This window comes from Trichechus manatus, unplaced genomic scaffold, assembly GCF_000243295.1.
Source record: "Trichechus manatus latirostris isolate Lorelei unplaced genomic scaffold, TriManLat1.0 scaffold00011, whole genome shotgun sequence".
Taxonomy (NCBI): Eukaryota; Metazoa; Chordata; class Mammalia; order Sirenia; family Trichechidae; genus Trichechus; species Trichechus manatus.
The window spans coordinates 7279193-7296968 of NW_004443947.1; the positions used below are offsets into that span (position 1 = coordinate 7279193).

Below are 17776 nucleotides of genomic sequence, written 5' to 3' on the forward strand. Positions count from 1 at the left end.
ACTGCAGTAAAGTTCTTCTAATAACTACCATTTCCTATGACAAGCCTGGAGTGAATGCAGCTTCTCATAGCCAGCACACACAAGCATGGCTTTGGGATTAAAGACGACATTGCATAATAGGCGACAATGAACCTTTTGAAGTCAGAACGTCGCAAGGGAATGTCTTGCCAATAACATAAGCCAAGACACAGTTTCATGAATTAAAAAAAGAAAGAAAGAAAGATACAGAATAAGTATAGATCTGACAGTATTGGGTCTTCAGCCTATCCTGGCTAATGTTTCTGTTCTTGTTGTCTTTAACGTTTATGTCTGGCAAACGTTCCCACATTTTTATTGTTTCTAACAAGATATGGTGAAATATTCTCAGATCACCTTTGTCTACAGTTCTCCTGGGCTTTGAGAATTAAATTGCCAGTAGCCTCTGGCTTCGATTATAATTTCCAGCCAATGTGAATCAAGGAATATAAAGCTTTAAAACAAACAAAAAAGAATATGGAGCTTATAGTGTTCTGTTTCCATGTCATTCTATAACAATACTGCCACATATGAATTGTTGTACCCATTTTATAATAAGAAAGCTGAGATCCAGAATAATGAAGGGATTCACCCAAGATAACTCAGTTTGGAAGAGGTAGAGATGAATTTTTCCAGGTCTGCCTGAGTCTGGAAAACCTTAAGCTCTGGGCAGCCTCTGTGTGTGCCTCTCACATGAGGGACAACACTGCTTAATGAAAGAGCCCAGGTTTGGAATCTGGTACACCTAGGTTTACATCTCGTCTCCCTGTCTTCATCCGTGGGCCTCAATTGTCTCCACTGTAAAATGGGAGTAGCAGCACTCCTTGGGGTTATAATGAGGATTGGGTGACTAGTATAAGTAAAAATTCTAAGAATTTGCCAAGTGCTCAAAAGGTAGTGGCTCATGGTATCTTCCTTCTCTGAACACCTACTCATAGCTGCTTTTACTCCAGGTTCTACCTCTCAACAGTTGTGAAGATGCCCAGCTTGATACGCTCTCAGCGACAAAAAATTGCTTGGCCACTTTTAAGCTGGGTGAGCTTGGGTGTATCTTGCCTTGAGCCTCAGTTTCCTCTTTTGTAAGATGGACCTAATAACACCTCCCTTGCGGCATTATTCAGGGATCAAAGGAGAAAATGTAAAGAGAAGCACGACAAATGTTGCATACTGCTCAAGGGCAGAAGGAAGGAGGAACACCAACCACCGGAGGAAGAGAAGGACCTTGGGTGTAGGTTCCTCAGGCGACTGGGTTCACCAACATCTAGGTTTTCTTCAACCTCATCTCAGTGCCCAAAGATCTTAACTTTGGGGGTAGATCATGGACCAGTTAGAGAATCCAATGAAAGATGTCTTCCCTCTCCCTGGAAAAATGTCCACAGTGTCAGGAGGTCCTCAATTGTGCAGAATCCCATCTGTGGACCTGGGTTAAAAACCCTGGCCATGGTGGCCATGTCCAATGTTGATGCTCTGATATCTTTGGCCCCCTGCCTGGCAAGGGTGGTTGAAGTGGGTCCCTATCCTTTGAGCAAAACATCAGGCCTGCTTATCAGTATAAGTAGGTGGGTGACAGCCAGGGCCAGCCTGCTGTGCTTTGGGAGAGTGTGTGTGGTCTTCGTTCAGGAAGGAAAGGCTCTCCGGGAAACAGGATGGGAGCCAGCCCTTGAGGGATCTGGGAAATCAGGGCAGCCGCCAGCTGACTTGGTCACTCTCCCTGGCTTTCTCTCTTTGGTGGCTGCAGCAGTACTTTCCCCACTTGCTGGCTGGTTTGGGCCTGTAGAAATAGCACAGGACCGGGAATTCTAGACGTGCTGCCCCCGCCAGGGGGGCCCGCATTGATCATCCATTCAGCAAATAGCTATCAAGATAAGCTGGCTATGAGTCAGAATTGACCTGATGGCAATGGGTTCAGTTTTTTTGTTTTGTTTTTTGGTGTGCCAGGCCCAGTGCTGGGCACCGGGGTACAGACGAACATGACAGACACCACCCCTTGCCTGCAGGGAGCGCCCAGTCTAGGGGCAAGGCACATCCATCACACTCCCTTCCCTTTTTGCCTCAGTTGCCTCATCTGTAAAATGCGATTATGTCACCTGGCCTGCCCACATTATAAAAAACCAAAAACAAACCCGATTCCAACTCAGCTAAATTGAAATATATGAGTGGGAAAATTAGGAAGTGATCAATAATTAGTTTTTTTGAAGATTGGGGCTGAAATCACTGGTGACCCCTCTGGGCATTATGTTGATAATTCAAAGGATAGACCTTTCCTGTTTCCTGGAGTTAGAGTTTTGTTTGGATTATTTTAAGGAGAATCCATTTCCTCATTTCTTAAATGGGAATGATAATAGTACCTACTTTGCAGAGTTGAAACGAAGCTTGGATATAATGTGTGAAGTGCTTAGCACAGTGCCTGGCACATAATAGGTATACAGTGAGTTTTCATTATTCCTCCTCCTGCTGTATGAGATGGTAACAGAGAAGATAATTGGTTGTTGGATTTATTATAGCCTCTGGAAGGAGTCGGGTACAATAATGGAAATACTTGTCTTTATGTGGGAAGACCAGTCTTTCCTCGGGGCCTTCAAAAGGCTTGAGGAGGGGAGCGTCACACTCCAGGCCTTTCAGATGATTCTGCCTAACCTCAAGTCCTGGGTAAAGAACCACAAGGACAGGGTCAGCTCATTCAAGTATGCTCACTCGCCAGATGTTCCCCTATGACAGCTACCTGGCTTGGGAGCCCTGGAAAAACAAGCCAAGTTCCTACCTTCAGGCAGCTCTGAGGGCTAGTGGACATCTCTTGAGCCAGAAAAGATTCAGACTGGTGTTGGCATGATGGTTACAGAGTAAGAGGCTCTGAACTCCAAGAATAATCGTAGTTGAAAGGGAAAGATCTCTTTGCTTACTTTTCTGTTGGTTTTAGTATTTTTATTATGATTTGTATGTGCTCTTTCAGTATTAAGGAGATTGCTCTTTGCCATGTTTGTGGCAAATATTTGCCCCTTTCATTGGAATTTAGGAGCCCTGCTGGCGCAGTGGTTTAAGCATTTGGCTGCTAACCAAAAGGTTGGCGGTACGAATCCACCAGCCATTCCTTGAAAACCCTATGTGGCAGTTCTACTCTGTCCTGTAGGGTCGCTATGAGTCAGAATTGACTGGATGGAAACAGGTTTTGGGTTCATTAGAATTTATGTTTTGTTTCTGAATTTTATGATGGGCGTAAGTTTTATGTTTTTGTAAAGTCAGATGTGGTAACTGTTTTTCATTTGTGACTTCTTCCGTTGCTTTTATGCTTAGAAGGGTAGTTGCCATTCAGACACAAGATAAATATTCACCTTGATTTTTTTTTAGTTGTTTTGTAGTTTGAGTATTCTTTTAATATTTCTTCATTAAGTCAGTTAGAATTCATTTCCATGTATGGCATGAAGTGAGAATCTAAAAAATATTTTTTTCTAAGTGTAGAACCTTGTGACGAAGTAAAAGAAATCTTATTGCTCCATCCCTTTAAAACATAATAATGCCACACCCTGTGGTATTTAATGGTCACTTGTTGTTCTTCACTTAAGAGGGGTGCAAGAGAAAAATAGCTCCTGCCCTCAGGAGACTTCTGTACAGGTGGGAAAGGGTGCACAAACATGTGGAAACGTGTACACACACACACACACACACACACACACACAAATGAAACATCCACTAAAAATACAAAACCCAGCCAAGACAGTGCCCAAAAAATCACAAAGGAACAGCTGACGTAAGCTAACCAGCATCATGCTGGAGTACGTGTATCTGGTTCCAAGAGGCTTCCTGGAAGGAAAGGAAAGGTTCACATCTCTCTTTGTCCCTTCCTAGCTGTGTGACCTTGGACAAGTGACTTGACTTCTCTGAGCCTCCATTTGCTCATTTGTAAAATGGAAACAGCTAACCTAGCTCACCTAACTGAAAGATTGGCAATTCAGACCTACCCAGCAATGCCACGGAAGAAAGGCCTTTAAAGATTACAGCCAAGAAAGCCCTATGGAGCTCAGTTCTGCTCTAACACATGGGGTCTCCATGAGTCAAAGTCCACTTGAAAGGCAACAAGTTTGGGTTTTTTGGTAACCTAGCTTGCCATCTTGGTTATGAGGATTCTGTCCATAGGGCATAGTGTCTGGCACATGGCTGGTGCTTACCTAGTGAGGCCTTCCTGTCTATAAGCCCAGCTTTGAAGGAAAAGGTTCTACTTGGGAAAGAAGGTGAGGAGGTTGCGAAGAGCCCAAGGGGCAGCTCTGGGGCCAAAGCAGACAGTCGGGCCTCTCAGCTGGACCCTGGTTGTTGATTGAAGGAGGGATGGACGGCAGGGTGGCTGCTTGACGGAGTTGGTCTCTTGGTCAAAGGCCCTGAAGCTCAGACTCAAGTTAGGACTTGAGACTGAAATTGGGGGTCTTTCCCAGCTGGTACCCAGGTAGAGAAATGATGGGTTCCAAACAACACCCTCAAAAGCGGGTTTTTGCTGCCCTGTGTAGAAAAACTTGGGAACATCGCAAGCCTGTTACACAGACAGGTAATGTGCCTGCTTGGGCCCACACATGTTGCTGTGACTGGAACCCAAGAGCCCCTGGTGCCTCTAGCAGGTGTATGTAGTAAAGCAGGATCCCTGGGCTTGAAGTAGCCCAGGCCATGGCTCTCGTCACAGGCCTGTGTGGCAACTCTGGGAGATGATGCTTTATGTAGAAGCAGCGTTGAGGAACCTTTGTTGGTGTGTCTTGCAGCCAGCAGCCAAGAGGAAAACTTCACCCACAGGACAGTGGGCTCCAGTCAGACTTCCTGGGTTCAAATCCCGGGCAAGACACTCACTTCTCTGGGCCTCAGTTTCCCCGTCTGTGAAATGGAGTAACCCTCAAAGGGTGGCTGTGAGGATTCAATGAGTCAGCCCAGCTACGGCACTTGGCCAGGCCTCAGTGCACAGTGATTGCCCAGAACTGTGAGCTAGGATATTCCACTGTTACCCCCACCCTTCATCACACAGAGGTTGCAAAGTTTAACCCCACTGAGGTAATATCTGGCCAGAGGACACATGCCTCGCCCAGCCCAGTGAGCCAGGCTCTGCTTCTCCTCCTCCCAGACACACAGGCATGCAGCACCAGGCCCTGACCATTTGCTCAGCTCTCTCACCCTCTCCCAAGGTTGCACTGAGGGCATGATCACCTGGTGATTAAAAACCCAGACCTTAAAATCAGACATTTCTCCAACAGAGTGGAAGCAGTTGCCCCAGGGTGCTGGAGCACTTACTGGTCAAAAGGAGAAAAAGAAGAGGAGTTCTTTCGTTCTTAAGGAGTGTAGAACCATGGGACTGGCTTGGATATTGTAGCTATGTTGTGGGATGGAGAATCTCAGTGTTTTAACAGAATAACTCATGTCAATACACAAGTACTGACTGCTCTTTCCCACCCCTCTTCTTTCCTGTACAGGGAGCACACTGGAAAAAAGAAATCTGGTAAGAATGACATTTTCCATTTTCTTCTATTCCTTCAATGTTCAGCATACCCTTTTTGACCACCTACTATGTGCCAGGCACGGGGCACCACCTGGGGGTGCAGTGATGCGGGTGGATGGATGGATGCACAGATGCATGGATGGATGGATGCTTGACTGATCCCATCCTGTTTCCCCAAAAGAGGGATTTGAGGTTGTTTCATCTTAAACCAAAAGATTTCAAAGTGGAATGGGACCTGGTGTCTTTGCTGAGGAATGCCTCGGTGGAATAGGGAAGACACATCTTTCTAACTATGTCATAGGGTACGAAATGCCTTTTACTGCTTTATACAAAGTGATGCAATAGCTCAGAGCTAAGTGCATTCTTCTTGGGAGCAGGTCAGATAGGAGGGCCCTGGGTCTTGAAGAATGAGCAGGGGCTTTCCACACAGCTGAGGACATTGTGGACTGAGAGGATGGCGTGTGCACGGGCTGGGCAGTGGGAATGTGCAGTAGATTTGGGCCTGATCCATTCAGCATCCTCAGCCCTTGGCCCCAGCCTCAACTTCCTTCAGTCTGCCACTGGTGTGAACAATGTGCAGTGCTATTTGAAGCAGTTCCCATCCTCACTTCCACCCTCCCTGAAGCAAATTATCTTCCTTCCTAAAAATCTTATTCCCTGGACATCAAGAGCAGTAATAGGAAAAGAGAAGATGGGAAGTTGGGAATGAACAGAGGAGTGACTTGAGTTGTCACAGGCCTGGAGTTTATAATTTTAGACTAACAATGGCCCAACTTTTTCTTCCTGTGACCCGAGATCATCCCTCACATCTGCAATGGCCCTGGCCCGTACCACACTTGGACCCAACGTAGTCTTCAGAGCTTCTGGAATTCTAAGTTCTTTTAGATATTCCTAGGAACCCCAGAAAATTCAAGGGAGCTGATGAGGATAAAAAGGGATAAGCAGAGATCCCAGAAGTGAAAAAGGATGCCTCCTCTCATGGGCCTTGGTTTCCTCATTTGTAAAATACAAATATTAATAGTAATTTACCTTGTAAGATAGTTATAGGATTTATAATAATATGTGTAAAGCACTTAGAACAATGCCTGGTGTGCTATAAGTGATACATGTTTGCTGCTGTTTTTACTCTTACTGCTACTACTATTACTTCAGAGTACACAGATGTCCCTGACCAGCATCAGTAGCAATTCCAAGTTTAACACCTCTGGTCCTTTTACTGCCCTCTGGGTACAGGGCCTCTGGTCATTCTTGGAAGGAGGACTGGAGAGAAACTCGATCTAGTTGCTCAAGGTATGACATCTGGAATTAACTTGAGCCTTTTCCCACCCAGTCTGTTTACAGTTCTGCTTTCTGGCTTAATGGGTACTGACCAGAGCCTTGGTATCCTGCTAAAGCTGCAAATAGTTCTTGAGCCCCAGGGATAATTATACGTTTTTTAGAAAAGAGCAGAGAGAAGAGGAGCCTGCCACTCTTGGCTGGTCACGAGGTTTCTGGTTTTGAGTATACAGAGACTCTGTCCCTAGAAGGAATGGGTGGGAAAGAGAGAGGAAAGAGATAGCTGTGGTTTGCGAAAACAGAAGTGTCCTGTCAAAACCAGCTTGATGAGGGGACTTGTCTGGAAAAGAGAGAAGGAGCTCTAATTTGTGGTAACCACTGTTACATCATTGACCTGCAATAATGCGGGACGGATTTATTTATAGTTCAACTCGGTGGAAAATAGCGTCTTTCTTATTCAGACTAAGAACTCATGCTGGGATTAACCTTATTTTTTATCTGACCTTCGAACACTTAATCTATTTTAGAGCTGGACTTCTTGATTGAATTTTGAAGGGATTTAAGGTTAACAGCTCAAGCCCTGAGATGTCTGTTCCAGAACTCTTGAGTTAGAGAAGGCTTATCTGTTGACAACATTTCCCAGTTATGGCTAGCTAGCTCCTACAGACTTTGGCTAATGTGGTCTCAGATTCTCATCCTACAGGAAAAAATCCTGCCACCAAAACTTAACAGACCATCTGATTTCCTTCTTGAATTTTCAGCCTTTTACTTATTAAAGTATTCGCTCCTTTACTGATACTTTCAGCAAGACTGGCAATGTAGTGAATTCCTGGGAAACAAATCATATTTTATACCTACTAATCATGTAAAAAAGTAAATATATGTTATCATGAAGAAAAAATCCCCCAATAGAAAACTTCTGTGGTAGATCAGACACTATACCTCCTGGGAATATTTTATAACACCTTCTCAATGTTAAAATCACCCTTCCACTATCAAATCTCTTCCTTTCTCCTGACCTTTTCTTTTTCTCTTATTTCCTACTCGGCCACAGGAATGCCTAGGAATCCTTTGACTCCATGCTGGCAACTCCTAAAACTTAGTTACCTGCATCAACTTTTAGATATTGCAATCAACCATGCATTGTAGAGCTTGGCTGCAATATTATACTCTACTAGTAGGTGTCTCTGACACCTAACTGGCCTCAAGCCTAGTTTGTAACTCCTAGTAGATCAAATGAATTGGGTTCTCTTCTTCATCAGTTTTGGTAAGTTGAATGCTCTGGATAAAATGAAGGCTATCTTCCCTAGAAGAACTGTACTGAAAATTGAAAAACCAACTCCATGCACTCTCCTCTGAACCACTTCATGGCAGGGAACTACAATCTAAAAGCTACACCTGTGGACAAACGAGAAGGTGTAAGGCCCAGACCTGGCCCCAGAGTGAGCCTTGAAGAAAGCACCAGCCCTGAGCCCTGTGCCAGTATCTCATCTGCTCATGCCACCCCAGAACCCCAAACCCTGATGTCTTGCCCTTCTCCTTTGCTGGCTAAATGTCACAATTTCCTGACTCTGTCACTGCTTGTAGTTACGCCAAGTCCCCTTGGCAGACTGGTTAGGATAGTCGGTGCAGAAATGAGTAATTTCAGTCCATTTATCAGAGTCTTAAAAATTGCATGTGGTACAGTTGTGTTACCATCAGCTGCTAAAACTGGGTGGCAGCAATTAAACTTTTTGGACAGAATGACCTGGCTTAACTGGGCCCTGACTTAATCAGGGCCTCTGTTCCTACTTACAGGCAAGAAGGACATCTTTGGTTGTCCGTAGATGGAAAGGTCCCTATTGATAACTGTCAGCACTGTGTGCTGCCAAGATGAGGCCTGGAGCCTTGTATAGGGGAGGAAGGGTTTCTATAAGTCTCCAACCTTTGTTTATCCACTCCACATATGTCTATTGAACGTGTGTGCTAGGTGCTGAATGAACGAGAAAGACACAGTTATTCATTCAATAAACGTTAAACACCTGCTGTGTGTTTGGCACTGTCCTAGGTCCCTAGGGAATACAAAGGTGAATAAGATGTGGAAAGTGTACTCAGAGTCTAGTAGAAAAAATAAACATAAAACAAATTAAAATGTCACAGGTGCTGTGATGGAAAGCATTTTAATTTCTCCCTGTGTAAGAAGTCATTCCAAGCTAAGTTTTAAAATATTTATTTGTCCATTCAAATATTTATTAAGCCCTCATGCATGCCATCCATGTTCTAGTCCAGAAGCTAGCAAACTTTTTCTCTAAAGAACCAGATGGTAAATATTTTAGGCATTGTGGGCAACATTTGGTCTTTATCACATATTCTTTTTTTTTTTTAACAGCCCTTTAACAGCATAACCATTCTTAGCTCCCCACCAGTACAAAAACAGACCATGGGTTCATGGGCCTGTAGACAAATGAGTACAGCAGTAAGCAAAAGAGATTTGATTCCCTGCCCTCATGGAACTTATATTCTAGAATAGAAAATAAACAACAAAGAGACATGTAAATGTATAAATTCTATGATAGTTAAAAGCGAAAAGAAGAAAGCACTATGGCAAGAAGTAAAACAGGGTAAGGCAGTGCTGAGGAAGGGAAGCACTGTTATATAGGGCAGTCAGGGAGGATCTCACTGATAAGGCAGGCTTTGATAGAGGATCAGAAGGGAGGGAGGGAGGAAGGAATATATGCAGATATCTGGAGAAGACCTACCTTGGCAGAGGGAATAGCAAAAGCCCTGCAATGGGAACATGCTTTGCATAATCAAGGAATCACAAAACCAGAATGTAATCACGAAAGGTAAATTTGATTTGACCGTAAGTAACAGAAAACCCCAAATAATTGTGACTTAAACAATATAATTTTGTTTCTTCTCGGATCATATTCCGAAGGTAGGTGGTCCAGGGGTGATACAGTGCTTGATGGTCTGTCTTGCTGCTCTGCCTTAAAAAAAAATCCCAAACTCGTTGCCATCGAGTTGATTCCGACTCATAGCGACCTTATAGGACAGAGTAGAACTGCCCCATAGGGTTTCCGAGGAGCGGTTGGCTGGTGGCTTTGAACTGCCAGCCTTTTTGGTTAGCAGCCATCACTCTTAACCACTGCACCACCAGGGCTCCAAACATAGCCAGTATTCCCAAGATCACCTCATGGCCCAGGATGGCTGCTGCAGACCCAACCATCACTTTCACATTTCAGCCAGCAGGAACGAGTAAAGAATGAATAAGGGTAAGCCCCCTCCTGTAAGGATTCTTACTAGCAGTTGCATACAACACTCCTACTTATATCCCATTGGCTAAAACTTAGTCACATGATCACTCCTAACTGTAAAGGAGTCTTGGCTAAAAACCAGACGTTCTATTACCTTAGAAGAAAGGGAGAATAGGGGATAAGTAACCCTCTGTGCCATGTCAGCGGAGAGTAGAGGAAAGGGGTTTGAGAGGGCAGGGCCCTCTAGGCCACTGGAGCTTTTCCTGAATAAGATGAGAACCGCTGCAGGGTTTTGACCATTGAGGACTGTGATCTGACACCCCTTTTAGAAGGCTCATTCTGACAGCTGTGTTGAGAACAGTTGGGGGTCAAAGTTGGCAGCAGGAGACCAGTTAGGAGGCTAAGAATAGGTGGCTACCATTTGAATAGGGAGAGGAGGAGGAGGCATGCCAGGCAGAGAAAATAGCCTGTGCAAAGGCACCTTTAGGCTTTGCAGTTTTATAGTTGCGGCAAGGATTAGGTGGCCAAAAGGCAAGGCCAGAAAGGCAAGCGGAGCCCAGACTGCAAGAACCTGAGAGCACTTGGAAGCCACGGCAGGGTGCTGAGCTGTGAGTGGCAGGGTTAGATTAGCATTTTGAGTGAGCACTCTGGCTGCAGTGGGTATAAGTCAAAGTGTTGTATGCAACTGCTAGTAAGAATCTTTATAGAAGGAGGTGTGCCCTTTTTCATGCTTCACTTGTTCCTGCTGGCTGGAATGTGAAAGTGATGGCTGGGGCTGCAACAGCCATCCTGGGCCATGAGGTGATCTTGGGAATACTAGCCAGGTATAACAGTAAGACAGACTATCAAGCATTGTATCACTGGAGGACAAACTGGAGGGGCAGGATGGAAACCAGTTATAGTGTCCCCCTCCCTCCTCGGGCTCCAAGGAAGCCTCTCTCACACCCTGCTACACAGGCTGTGGCTCACTGAGGACATGAGTGAAGCAGGGTGATGACGCACTGGAGAGAAGGTCACCTACATTAAACTGTGGCGTTTTGAGAAAGACTCCAGCGCACCGCTGCACTCCAGCCTCTGGCATCCAGAAACAGTACAAAAGCCCTTTGTTAGAACCATGTGGTCTGAATTTCTGGTATGGGAAACCAGAACAGGGCATTGAAGCTGGGAAGCAGGGTCACTGCTTCTTGGCTCTGTGACCATGTTCTGGCCATTCACTCTCCCAGCTGAAGGTAATGGAGGGAAACGGGAGGGCCTCTCAGCTGGGAGTGCCTGGAGGAGAACAGAAAAAGAGGGCTACAAGTGACAGTAGAGGTGCTCCAGGCATGAGCACAGCCATTCCCTGGCCCCACATCACCTAAGGCTGCCTGCCTAGAAGACTTGTTAAGTGTCCACCTGGGCAGCAGGGCACAGGTTTCAACCTAACTGTGAAGTAGGTGCTTTTTCTCGTCTCTTTACTGAATGCAGCCTATGTCAGGCCCCAAAACAAGGTATCCTGGGGTCAAAACTGGTGACTCTGGTCTCTAGCTCTTGAATTCACAGAGTAAAGTATCCCCAGCTCCTAATGACCAGGACATCAGCCAGGAGCCTCCAGAATGCCAGTGCTCTGCATTCATTCATTCACTCAGCAGTACCTTTCATGAGCCAAAAGCCAGGTGATTATGGAGATGGTCAAGACTGCTGCCCTCCTGAAGCTCACTGTGTGGTAGGGTGTGCAGAGCAGCCTACCCTGAGGCTGCTGAAAGACATCACCCCGAAGTGGCTGGGCTGTCTGGGGTGAGCGGTCATCCTGGAGGCTAGGAGGAAATCAGCCCTGCAGCCAGGCCTTGGGGGAGGTGATGGGAGAGGAAAGAGCTGGGAATAGCGAAGGGAACCCTGGAGAGACCCTAAGAAATAAAGTTCAGTCTGAATGGACCCTGGGGTGGTCATGGGGAGGGAAAGCAAGCCTACCTCAGACCACCCTTCCTTCCCCATCATTTTATTTTTCTCTCCCTCACCCCCTACCCCACCAGGAGGACCTGGTTGAAGTCTAGCTTTTTCACTAACAAGCTGTGTGACCCAAGGCCAGTCACTTAATCTCTCTGAGCCTCTGTTTTCATGTCTGTACAATGGTAATGGCAGTACCCACCTTGCAGGGTGGTTGTGTTGAGCGTTTTTTACATGTAGCCTGGCATGGGCAATCATTTGGGCTGCTTCCCAGCCTTCTCCTGAACCTTCCTCCAGCATCTTCCGTTTCTTTCCTCCCTCTCATTCTCTTCTTCTCCAGGCACTCCCAGCTCAGAGGCCCTCCTGTTTCCCTCCATTACCCTCAACTGGGGAGGGCAAATGGCCCAAACATGGTCACAGAGCCAAGAAGCAGTGACCATGCTCCCCAGCTACAATGCCCTGTTCTGGTTTCCCACACGAAAAATTCAGACCACATGGTTCTAACAAAGGGCTTTTGTGCTGCTTCTGGATGCCAGAGGCTAGAATGCAGTGGTATGCTGGTAAATGTTTAACAACCAGCTCTCTTGGTGGAGCAGGGAAGAGGAGAAGTTTTGATTTGTAGCATCTGCCAATTTACATGGTGTAAATACTCCCACTTTGGTCAACTTCAAGCTACCAACCAGCCACAGGCACCCGAGAGAGTTGAGAAGAGATGCACAAAATTGACTCCATGTGAGCCGGCTCTCCAGCATACTACTCCACTGCTGTGTGTATTTTGGACACGGAAATGTAGGGTTTCTAGTATATTTTACTGCTTTATGGAAATAAGGAATATTTTGAATTAAGACTTTCAGAAAACAGTCTTTTTTTCTAGCTGACATCGAGTCAGCTCTGACTCATAACAACCCCATTTGTGTCAGAGTAAAACTGTGCTCCATAGGATTTTCAATGGCTCATCTTTTGGAAGTAAATCACCAGGGCTTTATTCCAAGGCGCCTCTGGGTGGATTTGAACCGCCAGCCTTTCGGTTAGCAGCCAAGTGTGTTTACTGTTTGTACCACCCAGGGACTTCTCAGAAAACAATACCAGGGAGTAGATTGAATCAAGGCCACAAATGTCAGGCTGCCTTCCCGTACATTCAGCCTGCTGCTCTAATGGTTGCTTGGCTGTCCACAGGTGTCCCTTTGTTTAAGTCACCCATTTTCAGCGATATCTTCATTTATTTATCAGATACGTCTTAGTGCTTAACCAGGTGCACAACTCCAGGGGGCACCATTCACCCTGCATCCTATGGAGGCAGCATCTCCTGTAGCACCTTCCCACTGCACTCCCTCCTCTATGCCCTGGCCCGAAGCCACCATCACCTCTCCCTGATGTCACAGGGACTCCATCTCATTTATCTCCTGCCAGCTTCTGATCCATTCACCACACGGCAGCCAAAATTATCTAATTATCTTTTAAGGATATAAATCCTGTTTTGTTATTCCCTTCTTAAAGAAATGGCTTTCTACTTCAGAGTTCAAAAAAAACTCCAAACTTCTTACTTTGGTCCCTAGGCCCTTCCTGACCTGACCCAGGCCTGCCTCTGCAACCTCCCTCAGTACCAGGCTCCCTTCACCCACTGGGCTCCCACCACTGGCCTCCTTCCAGTTCCTGGAAGGCTCCACACTCTTTCCCAGCTCAGAGTTGGCCTGCACCGCCCTTCCCCCATCCTCCTCACAACTTCTCCTCGGGTCTCTGCCGAATGCTGCCTCCTTAGGGAGGTCTTGCTGGCTCCACCATTTAATGAAGCAGTCCCTTTCCATTCATTCTTTCATGGCATACTGTTTGTTTCTAGCAGTGCATTTATCACAAACCAGCAGTTTATATAGTTATATATACTTATTGACTATATACACTGATTTACGTGTCTGTCTCCTGACTAGATTAGGTTACCTGAGGCTGGGAATCATACCTGTTTCATTCACTTTTATAGCCCCAGCACCTCATGGAGTGTCTTGAGCTTCACTGATGACTCCATGAATTAATAGATGAGTGAATTTGGGTGGAAGGTTGAATGGATGATGGATGGTAGATGGATGGATGTTTAGTTGAGTGGGATGATGGATGGGTGGATAATGGCTGATGGATAGATGGAGAGAAATGAACGAATAGGCTTTCCCACTATGCCGTCAGCCTCTTAAGGGCATGTACCGTATCTGAATCAACTCTGAACCCCCAGCACCTAGAACGGTGCCTGCACAGAATGAAAGAATGGATAAAGTAACCCTTGAGAGGAGTCCTCTAACAGCTTCCTTCTGTATTTGGAATGTCCTCCTGACCCACCCTACTCCCATGACTCCTCCTCCTTAGCACATGGGATGTGGCCACATGTGACATCTGACAGAATCTCCTGTTCACAGGGGGCGACCTGACCTCAGTGGACCCCTTGGTCCTGGAGCAGTATGTGGTGGTAGCCGACTACCAGAAGCAGGAGAGCTCGGAGATCAGCCTCAGCGTGGGGCAAGTGGTGGATATCATCGAGAAGAACGAGTCAGGTAGGGACCTAAACCACCTTCCTCCCCACCCTACACTGTCACCAAGCCCCTAGGACTGGAAGCAACTAGGAAACTTAGAAAGTGCAGCAACCAATCAAACTGGCCAGGTTCCCACTCCTCTGCTGATGGCCTCTTAGAAACCTGCCCTGTTTGATCACAGCGCTCGAATATCCCACTTGGTCACAACTCACCAACATCCTCTTGGGTCAGAACTTACTGATTTATTCTGAGGTTCACATTTCATGAATGTTTCTTCTGGCTTTAAAGCTCTTGGACACATGGAGTTGAGCATTCCACTGGAAACTTGCTTCTGTCGATTTGCCTTTGTCTGCCCACCGTCGTTTTCACAAAGACTTCTCAGCTGTGGGCTCTGGTGTATGGACACCCGGCCTGTGTCCTCAGCCCATCTGTCCATCGCAGAGACCACTGTACACGTACCCTGGCAGAGTCTGGGACAGTATGTGGTGCGATCAAGAAATTGGCCTGGGTTTAAATCAGAGTTCCAGCATTTAGTAGTGGTCTGGGTTGCTTTACCTTTCTGACCATCAGTTTTCTCATCCGCAAAATGAAGAAAACTTTGTTTCAAAGAGCTGTTCTAAGGATTAAATGAGATAATGCATATAAAGGGCCTAAATCTGTACTTTAATGCCCTTGACTGCTAGGTGAAAGTATGGCTTTTTGAGTCCACTCAGAGGCTCCTCAGAAGAAAGGCCTGGCAATCTATTGCTGAAAAATCAGCTACTGAAAACCCGATGGAGCACAGTTCTACTCTGGCACATGTGGGGTTGCCATAATTGGGAATTGATTCATTGGCAACTGGCTTTGTTTAAACCTGTGCTGGGCAAATAGAAGGTGCTCCAAAAATGCGGGTGTCCTTCTCTTTTGCCATCTGTAGCCACAATGAGCACCATTGAAGACAAAGAGCAGGGAGCATGGGATGAGCCAAAAGACCAGAATATCTTGTCCAGGAAAAAAATGACCTAAACTCACTGGGTTTGTTGTGGCTAAAATGTGACATTGGCTATAATGGTCATTACCTGACCAATCTATATGATACCCCAATGGCTAGTTAAGGTCCAAAGAATAGGGGAAAGACTCTGTTTCCAGCATCATCTGAATCATATTAGCATTAGTCAAATGCCTGTGATCAACATCAGCCAACAAAACTCCTTCATTACTCAATATAGGAATTATTATCCCTGCTTCTCAGCTGAAGAAATCAAGACTCCAAGTGACTCAGTCACGTGCCCAAGATGTCACCGCAGATTACAGAGCTGGAATCCCAGAACAGTTCCCCCAAGCCTCGGGAATGAGCATATGCAGATTGTGTGGTGTGGTTAGGATGTGGTTAGGATGTGAGGACAGAAGGGAGTGCTTATTCCCCCAGGCCAGGCGTCAGTGTGGAGCCGGAAAGATTGGTCACTTTTGAGTTACTAGGAAGAAAAGAAGGGCAAGAGCCAGGATGATGAGGTGTTGGGGACAAGCCTGGTATATCCAGAGGGCAGCAAAAAAAGAAAAAAAAAGGAGCAGATGGTCAGTCTTCAGGTGGCCAAAAAACTGGCAATGTTTATTTATTTAACATTTTTTATTATATTTTAATTTTAACTACTCAAGTCATACATGGATACATTCTTAAAATATTAATGATAAAACTAAATCTGTTTCCTCTGTCAGTCCCAACCTTGCCCTTTCCCAAGCTCTGATAATTCTTTCATCAATTTGGTATGAATCTTTCTTGATGATTTTATATATACATGTATGTATGTGTGTGTATGCATATCTACATATGTGTAGATAGGTAGATAGATAGAAGAGATACACACGTCTTGTATCTATATTTATCTGTCTAAAATTTTGTGGGGTTTTTAAACCTAGTGATTTCATTGTATACATTTCAATCTACAGCATGCGTTTTTCACTCAACATGTAGCTCTTCTCATTCTTTTTGACAACTTCCTGGTATTAGATACTCTGAGTAAGTCATGTTTTTCTCCAGTGTGAACAATGCTGTATATCTCTGTACACCTGAATGAGTGTTATTTTAGGTAGATGCTGAAAGAGGAACTGCTGGGCCATAGAATATATGTATTTTACATTTTAAGATATTGCCAAATTACCTGCTTCTGAAGAAAGTGCCTTTCCCACCAGCAGTGCATGAGAAAATAGAGCCAAGAACTTGGATTATGAAGCTAGATTGCCTGAGTTCGAATCCCGGCTTCATCGCTTTCTATCTTTGTGACCTTGGTTAAGTCACTTGGCTTCCTAATCTGTAGAACAGGGTAATAATAGTATCCTCCTCGTAAGGCTGTTTAAGGATCCAACAAGTTAGTAGTAGATGTGAAGCACTGAAGACAGCATCTGGCACATAGCACACAGCACGCGCTGCAGCTGAGTTTGCTGTCACTGTTGTTATGACAGTTTGCGCACCCCTACCCAAATACCTACAAATATGAGTCCTTAAGAAGACCTAGGACGGATCTTCTGATTTCTGATTTTCCACAGATTTACCAACCTTAGAGTTTCACTCATTCTCACACACACAGCAATCTGAGTTACCGTGACATGTATATTGAAACGTCTAATTGACTAAAGCAGAACGTGGCTTCCAGTTTGGCAAAGACCCTCATGAGACCACGGAGGTTGCTCAGGAGTCTCTGCTCCTTCTTTCTCTTCTCTTGCAGGGTCTCCAGACTTGGATGTGTGTGATCTTGGGGAGCAAGTCCCCTTTTTGCATTCTGTTGTGCAGTGCTGGTTGGGCCTGTGGGAGCCCTTTCTTGTTGGGGAGAGTTTAAGTCTGGCTCAGAGACCTTTCTTAGGCAGTTACAGATAATTCTTGTTATTTGCAGTAGCTGTATTCTGTAAAGTTGATGCAAGCACTGAATTAGAGAATGCTGAACCGTTGCTCTCGGGGAAGTACAGGGTTAGGCTCCTGCGAGCCTCTGGTCACAACATTTTCGTCAACCGATCAATACATAACCTTGTTTTATGTGTGTTTCTGTTTAAAGACACCTTATTTAATCTATATTGTTGATTCATTAAAATTGAATTCATGGCCAGTAGCACTATAGCTCATGCCTGAACAGAGCTTGTCTAACACATGTATTTTCCCTGTAAGGCATATTGCAGCCTTACTGTGCTTAGGAACACTAGACAGCATTTCAGCACTATGCTTGGAGGCCATTTTAAATAGCAAAAATCACCAACAAAAAGCACAAAAATGTACTTCCCCAATATCATGAAAGACGAAAAGCTGGCCATCCAAGAAGCTCAACGAACCCCATATAGAAGAGACCCCAAAAGAAAATCACCAAGACATATCATAT

General features: G+C 45.3%; 1 protein-coding gene across 1 annotated transcript in view; it reads left to right on the plus strand.

Annotated features, from left to right (window-relative positions):
* The window catches only part of SH3PXD2B (SH3 and PX domains 2B), an 86894-nt gene that overhangs the window by 40994 nt on the left and 28124 nt on the right, over positions 1-17776 (plus strand). The window contains exons 5-6 of the mRNA XM_012560103.1: positions 5457-5482; positions 14319-14453. Of these exons, the coding sequence (XP_012415557.1) occupies positions 5457-5482; positions 14319-14453 (161 nt within the window). The remainder of the gene's footprint in view (positions 1-5456; positions 5483-14318; positions 14454-17776) is intronic.